This window comes from Zingiber officinale, chromosome 8B, assembly GCF_018446385.1.
Source record: "Zingiber officinale cultivar Zhangliang chromosome 8B, Zo_v1.1, whole genome shotgun sequence".
NCBI classification, from domain to species: domain Eukaryota; kingdom Viridiplantae; phylum Streptophyta; class Magnoliopsida; order Zingiberales; family Zingiberaceae; genus Zingiber; species Zingiber officinale.
The window spans coordinates 64,841,354-64,849,607 of NC_056001.1; the positions used below are offsets into that span (position 1 = coordinate 64,841,354).

Genomic DNA, 8,254 nt, shown 5'->3' on the forward strand with positions numbered 1-8,254 from the left:
TAAGTGAACATGCTCTCACGCCTCCAGACTCATCCCAACGCGAGTTATAAGTGAGTATGCTCTCACGACCAACGACTTCCCCGTCGGTACTCCAGACTCTCGCCCCAGCGCGAGTTATAAGTAAGAATGCTCTCACGACCAATGACCTCCCGGCCGGTACTCCAGACTCTCGCTCCAACACGAGTTATAAGTGAGTATGTTTTCACGCCTTCAAACTCTCGTCCTAGTCTGAATTATAAGCAAGCATATTCCCGCACTTAACAACTCATGGGTCAGCTTTATACACCCTTCTTTCCGGGCGGGTTATCAGCAACAAAGCCTTCACTAACCCCCTCCCTCTCAGGGTTTGTATAAAGTAAAGGAACTGTCAGGGAGGAAAGGAAAAAAAGAAACATGAACAAAGATAGAAACCCAACCAGATTTGCATTTATTTGATAAATACATGAGACACCCCTCGAAATCTCATTTTCATATTGGAGACATCTAAGTAATCAGAGTTCTCTTCTAGTATCAGTAGTTGGTCGGCACCTCGGGCAAAAGTGTTCCGCTTGACTTGCCTGCTCCAGATAAGCTCGCACCTGAATCAACTCCACCTTGGTGAACTAAATAATGTGACGTTGCTGAGCAATGATTTCGTCTTTAAACCTATTTTCTTCTTGAAGAAGGGGTATGGAAAAGGTGTGTTTCTTTTTTAAATATATCAAGAATTGGACTTGGTTCTCCAAATCTGAATAAGCTTTCTTCGCCCCGTTCCCATCCTATGCGAGCACCGCCTTGTCTGGGCGACTCATCCCTATCATCTCATCCACATGATCCTGTAATTGTCTGGGCGACTCATCCCTATCATCTCATCCACATGATCCTGTAATTCTCATCATCCATCTTTCTATCTCAATTGAATGAGAACATAACGGCAGAAGCCTGAAGAAGCAAAAGAAAACAGGAAAAGACGTAAGCACTAGTATATAAATGAAAATGAATGTTTGCCATCACTAAATTATCCCAATTCAAATGTTTATTTCAACTAGGAACAGAGACTGTAGGCCTGATAATCCCAATCGGCCTTGAAATATTTCCGAATGCAAATCCTTTACGATCAGCGATACATGTATTAATCAGCAAACTATAAAAACTAATTTGAAGTTTTTTCAGCACACGATATCATTAGTATTAACACTTGGAACCTGGCGCAATTTCATCTCCGTTCGACGACGTCTCCTCCTGAGCGACGTCGTAGGTCGCATGCACGCCGACGAGCACGTAGTACGCCAGCATCGCTGCCGTGCAGATCCCGAACCTTACGTACGCCTCGTAGCCCAGCGACCCCATTAAGAACACATTGGTTGCTATCGACAGCGACGGCAGCCAGGGCATCAGTGGCACCCGCCACAGCTTCGGCGTCCTCTGCTGCGGCACCAATAGCGCCAGCCCCAGAGTGCTCAGGAACCACAGCGGCACCGTGACCGCGAACCCGATCCACCCGTCCGGGTTCGTGTTCCAGCATGTCGACACGGCGACGGACGAGCCCACGATGGCCGTCAGAAAAAACGTCAGCTTGGCTAGGTGCGCCCTCGGCTGTTGTGGGGATTCCCTGTCGTAGTATCGCCTCACGAGCAGTGCGAGCGCCACGAGCGCGAAGATGAAGAGCGTGCTGATGGAGGAGACGCTGGCGAGGACGTCGAGGCTGGAAAACAAGGCGATGATGGCGCTGGAGAGGGTGACGAGGATAGTGGCGTAGACGGGCGTGCCGGTGCGCGGGTGCACGAGCGCAAAGTAGGGCGGGATCATGTGGGCGCGCGCGATTTGGGTGGTGTACCTCCCCTGCCCTAGCGCGCCGACGAGCAACCCCGTGGTCATCCCCTTAAGCGCGCCTAGCGCCACCAGGTATTTGGCCCACCGCATCCCCACCGCCTCAAACGCCACCGCGTAGGCTGCATTGGGGTCGAGCTGGTCGTACCGCTGCATCATCACCAGCACGAGGGCCATCACGCAGTACACGATGGTAATGGCGGACATGGAGCCGACGAGGCCGAGGGGAATGTCGCGCGCTGGGTTGCGGGTCTCCTCCGCCATGGTGGCCACCATGTCGAATCCAGTGTACGCCCAGTAGACCACCGCTGCCGCCTGTAAAACTCCCTTGGCGCCCATGGGAAAGAAAGGGGCGAGATTGGAAGCATCGGCGTGGGTGAATCCCGCGGCGATGATGAAACCGATGACGGCCACACTGAGAAGGGAGGTGAGCCAGTTGAGGATGGAGGTGCCGCGCGTGCCGAACATTGCGACGGTGGAGCAGGCGATGAGGACGACGACGGCGATCGGATCGAGGAGATCAAAACCGGCGGCGAGAGCCGGGGCGTGGATGCGGAGGGCGTCGGGGTCGCGGCCTAGGAGGGTGGCGAAATAAGAGGTCCATGAGCGGGCTAGGCCGGCGGCGCCCACGATAGCCTCAAGGAGGATGTTGGCGGCGGCGAGGTAAGCGACAAATTCGCCGAGTTCGATGCGGAGGTAGGAGAAGGAGCCGCCAGCGGAGGGCACGTCAGAGGCGAATTCGGCGTAGATGAGGGAGGACAAAAGAGCAGAAGCGCCGGCGGCAGCATAGGCGAGAGGGATTGCGGGGCCGGCCGAGAAGCGAGCCTCCTGGCCAGTGAGGACGAAGATTCCAGTACCAACGACGGCACCGAATCCGAGCCAGGCGAGGTCCCACCAGTTTAGGCAGCGGCGCAACTCGTGCTCGCTGCGGCGGGGAAGGGCGAGAAGCTCGGCGGCGTCGGTGGAGCGGTACAAAAGGCGGTTACGGAGGCGGAGCCGAGTGTGGGAGAGCGCCTCTCCATACGCGGTCCAACTCCGGAAGGACGGCTCCGGGAAGAAATCTTCCTTGCTCCATCGCCAATAGCTACGTTCGCCGTCGCCGCTCGCCATGGAGTACTGCGCCGTTTCTCGCCGACGCAATAATTAGGGTAGAGGAAGCAGGATCCGGTAGTTTTGTTGCGATTCGCTAGAAGAGTCGCTTTATTTATCGCATTATCAAATTGATTTAGTCCTCCCATTATTTCTCGGACTTTTATTTGATTGTCTAATAAATAAATTTAGCGGAGAAATGGTTCTTAATGAATCGAATCCAGACGGAAACCCAAAAAAAGGGTTTTCACATCTGTTTAAAATTAAATTGATAATTTCCATTTGGTTCCCATTAAAAAAATTATTTATTAAAAAGTTAATACAAATTCGTATTAATTCATATGCCGTTAATTCACGTGTTATATATTAAAAAATCGTATCATTCCTGCTGCCATTAATTTCCAACTTTTTTTAAATGAAATAGGCGATTAATTATATTCCTGCTGGAAATTCTAAAGCTCCAGTTGGATATTTCAAAAATAAACATTAGATTTTTTTTTCTTTTACAATTTAGTTAGAAGATGTTGATTAAGGTTTGTAGTTGTTTAAGCATTCAATTAATTAAGAGGAGTTGTTGTCTTGTCGATGATGATTGATGTTTGGGTGGTTACAGAAGTTGTACGAGAGTTTCTGGAAATAGGGCAGAAAATGTCATGCAAGAACCACCCGGCTGCGTGTCGGTCTCTATGCGAACGTGGGATTAACTCAGCTAAGAAATGAGCTTTATTTGTCTAACCTTAGGCCCGCGTGCCAAGTCAGTAGATTTTATATACAGCTTTTTACCGAACGAGTAAATAATTTTATAAAATTATCACATTATGTAAGTTAATTAGAAAATAATGAAATCATGTATGCTATACTAATTTTATCTTTATTATTATTCCCAATCGAATCAGTTTTTTTTTATCAATTGAATTGTTTTTTTAATCAATCGATTTCGAGATCTGGATATTTCGAAATTATATGAAACAAATTTAAATAGATTCATCTAATTATATTTATACCCTCAAATATTAATTTGACTTGATATATTCAAAATAATAATTTTTTAACATGAAAATGAGTTCAAAAAATTAATTCATATTTAAAAAATCATTTCTCTAAATATATTAGATCAAATTGATGCTTGAGAAAATGTATATAATAATGAGAACTAGATAAAGTGATAAAAATTGATTTTATGTCATCAGTTCGTCCATCAAATGATTTTTTCCAAAATATTTTTTTTAAAAAATTGATTTGACTATAAAAAAAAACTTTGTCAAATCGATTTGGAAAAATTCATCATAAATAGTAATATTTTTAAAAAGTTTATTCATGTTTAAACGACATTCAATATGTTATGTCAAATTGATACTTGAGGACATTTATATAATCAGGAGAACTAGATAAATACATAGAGACTTAGTTTCATATTATTCTGAGATTTCTAGGTCTATCAGCCGATTTTGGACAATTTTGGTTGAAAACGGCTGATGAACCTTGAGATCTCGGAATGACTTGAAATCAATTCCTATGTGTTCGTCTAATTCTTCTAATTGTAAAAATACCTCCAAACATCAATTTGACCTGATATATTAAGAGTAATAATTTTTTGAACCTAAAAATTTGTTCAAAAAACTAATTCATGTTCAAAAAATTATGACTCTCAATATATCGGGTCAAATTGATATTGAGGGCATGAATATAATAAGAGAACTAGGCAAGCACATAAGAATTGATTTCACGTCATTCCGGGGTCTCTAGGTCCATCAGCCCGTCCATCAATCAGTTTTGGCCAAAATCGATTAATGGATGATTTTTCGAAAATTAATTCGACTGAAAAAAAAATCAATCGAATCGATTTTCAATGGATTTTTCAAATAGTTTGGAAGTTGATTCGACTGAATATTTTTCAGTCGAATCAATTTTCGAAAAATCCATCCATCAGTCGATTTCGGACAAAACCGGCTGATAGACGAGCTGATAGACCTAAAGACCTCGGAATGACATAAAATCAATTCCTATGTGTTTGTCTTGTTCTCCTGATTGTAAAAATGCCCTTAAACATCAATTTGACCTGATATATTGAGATCAATGGTATTTGATCAAGAATATGTTCAAAAAACTAATTCGTGTTTAAAAAATCACTGCTCTCAATATATTATGTCAAATTGATATTTAAGGGTATGGATATAATCATAAGAACTAGAAGAACTCATAGGGCATGGTTTCACTTCATTCCGAGCTCTCTATGTTCATCAATTGATTTTATGTACATTCGGTCAAAATCGGTTGATGGACTTATAGAACTCGAAATGAAGTGAAACCAAATTCATTGTGTTCATCTAGTTTTTTTTATTATATGCATGCTCTCAAATATCAATTTGACTTAATATATTGAGAGCAATGATTTTTTGAATATGAATTAGTTTTTAGAGTTCTCTAGGGACATCAACCAATTTTGACCGAATGAACTAAAAATCAATTGATGAACATAGAGAACTCAAAATGAAGTGAAATCATGCCCTATGAGTTCTTTTAGTTCTTATGATTATATACATGTCCTCAAACATCAATTTGACCTAATATATTGAGAGTAATGATTTTTTAAATACGAATTAATTTTTCAAACATATTTGTGATCAAAAAATCATTGCTCTCAATATATTGGGTCAAATTGATATTTGAGGGTATTTTTACAATCAGGAGAACTAGATAAACACATAGGAATTGATTTCATGTCATTTCGAGGTCTCTAGGTCCATCAGCCGATTTTGTCCAAAATCGACTGATGGATGGATTTTTCGAAAATCGATTCGATTGGAAAATATTCAGTCGAATCGATTTCCAAACCATTTGAAAAATCCATCGGAAATCGATTCGACTAATTTTTTTCCCCATTTGAACCAATTTTCAAAAAATCCATCCATCAACCGATTTCAGCCAAAATCAACTAATAGACTGGCTAATAGACCTAAAGACCTCAGAATAACATGAAATTAATTCTTATGTGTTCATCTAGTTCTTTGATTATATACATGTCCTCAAATATCAATTTGACCCGATATATTAAGAGCAATGATTTTTTGAATATAAATTAGTTTTACGAACACATTTTCAAGTTTAAAATTTTAGCGCTCTCAATATATCAGGTCAAATTGATGTTTGAGAGTATTTTTACAATAAGGAGAACTTAACGAACACATAGGAATTGATTTCATGTCATTCCGAGGTTTTTAGGTCCATCAGTTGTTTTTATCCAAAATTATTCGAAACCGGTTGATAGACCTAGAGACCTTAAAATAACATGAAACCAGATTTTTAAGTATTCGTCTAGTTCTCTTGATTATATAAATGCTCTTAAATATCAATTTGATATAATATATTGAGCATAGTATTCATTTGAACACAAATTATTTTTTAAAAAAATATTATTATTCATGCTAGGTTTTTTGAAATTGATTCGACCAAGTTTTTTTCCCAGTAGAATCAATTTTTGAAAAATCTATTTTGGAAAAAATCATTTGATGAACAAATAATTTTTTATTGACATGAAATCAGTTTCTATGTATTCATCTAGTTCTCATGATTATATTCATGCCCTCAAACATCAATTTGACCTAATATATTAAGAATAATAATTTTTTGAACATGAATTAGTTTTTTATATTCATTTTCATGTTTAAAAAAATCATTATGCTCAATATATCGGGTCAAATTGATATTTGAGGGTATTGATGTGGCAATAAAGGGGGGCTCGCTTGGTACGAGTCAACTGGCAAGGTGGAGGTCGAAGTCAAGGTGGTCAACGTCAAGGTGTCAAAAGGCTCGCCTATGGTGGCCGAGCGAAGGTGGACTACAATAGCCGGTCAGGGCGAGCAATGTACGATCGGCCGGAGACTTGCCCGAGCTGACCACCCGTCTTGCTCAGGACAATATGGTAAGATTGCCAGACACTCAGTGTGGAACGACGGAACGCTAAGGAGACCCGAGCGTTTGTCCAATCAGGAGGATACAGTCTACTATGCCAAGTCACCACGAGGAAGAACAGCTAAGGTTGACAGAGCGAAGAGTTCCAGCTAAGCGGCTAGCCCGCTCAACAAAACAGCTAGATCATTGACGTATCTCTAGATATCCTTTTGGGAAATAGTGTCGCTGACATGAGGCATGATCAACAGACTGATCATAGGTTGAAGCTTCTACTGTCTTGTCAGGGATATGCATGCCCTGTTAAGGTATGGTGTTAGAGGCACTTTCCTAACAGGTCTTTTCATAGGACACATTGGAGAATGTGCCCATGCCTCGAGAAGTGTGCACGCCGCCCACTAGGGCTCTATATAAAGGGGGTACATACACCGGTGGAAGTACACATTATTTATTGTTTGCGCTCGCTTTCACGGTTACTCCACTTTCTTCTACAGTTTTGGTGACTAACTTGAACGTCGAAGGGTCAACGTCGGGGACCCCTTCCCTGGCTCAACATTGACGTTACTTGTTTTGTAGAGTAGGGCACGGTCTACTTCTAGTCAGCGCAGCAGCCACATCCCTAGCTAGCCACCTTCCCACTTCCAGACAAGATCATATTGGCGTCGTCTGTGGGAACGTAGCCTGCATCTGAAATGCGAAGATGGAGGACATTGGACGATTCACCACGGTGATGCAGACAAAAGAGGAGCTCGATATGTTGATACAAGCCCGAGCAACAAAGATTATGGAGCAATAGCAACAACAGGTGTTGGCCGAACGTCAAGCGCATGAGCCCGTGGCATCAGCAGCATGTCGTCAAGCAGGTTATGGAGACCGAGTGGATTACGTATTCGTTCGGGGACAAAACAAGAAGCCGATCGACACGTTAGGGAGGTACCCAATGTGTCGATCCCCTTTCATCGGGCATTGTTCCAACTCCATTAGAGGAACAATGCCTAGTGAACAAAGACCGGGGGTCTTTCTCGGATGACGCACCTATTCAGGATGCACGAAAAGGGAAAGCACTAAGAAACGATAATTCATCTGAGTGGATCAATCAACAATTCTCTCAGGGGATCTTGGATGACCCTCTGCTAAGGCACTACACCTCGCTAGCGATCGAGAATACAACGGAACAACTGATCCAGATAACCACTTGGCCAAGTTTGACAACATGACCACGCTTCATCAGCACACCGACGGGGTGAAGTGTCGAGTCTTCCTCACCACCCTCTCCGATCAACGCAACGATGGTTTAGAGATTGCTAAGTGGGTCAATTCATACTTTCAAAGACTTCCAAGCGACATTCTTGCACCACTTCGCCAGTAGTCGCCGCCACTAGAAGATGAGCGTCAACCTATTCGCATTGAAGAAAGGGCCCAGGGAGGCATTGAGGGTCTATATCCA

At 42.5% G+C, this 8,254-nt stretch overlaps 1 protein-coding gene across 1 annotated transcript; it reads right to left on the reverse strand.

Annotated features, from left to right (window-relative positions):
• Window positions 1–420: 420 nt before the first annotated feature.
• Window positions 421–3,002, reverse strand: LOC122016853 (cationic amino acid transporter 5-like). The gene is made up of 2 exons (XM_042574278.1): window positions 1,185–3,002; window positions 421–921 (listed from the first exon to the last, which is right to left on the reverse strand). Exons 1-2 carry the CDS (start codon window positions 2,917–2,919, stop codon window positions 887–889), a joined length of 1,770 nt encoding a protein of 589 aa, XP_042430212.1. The 5' UTR covers window positions 2,920–3,002; the 3' UTR covers window positions 421–886.
• Window positions 3,003–8,254: the final 5,252 nt, after the last annotated feature.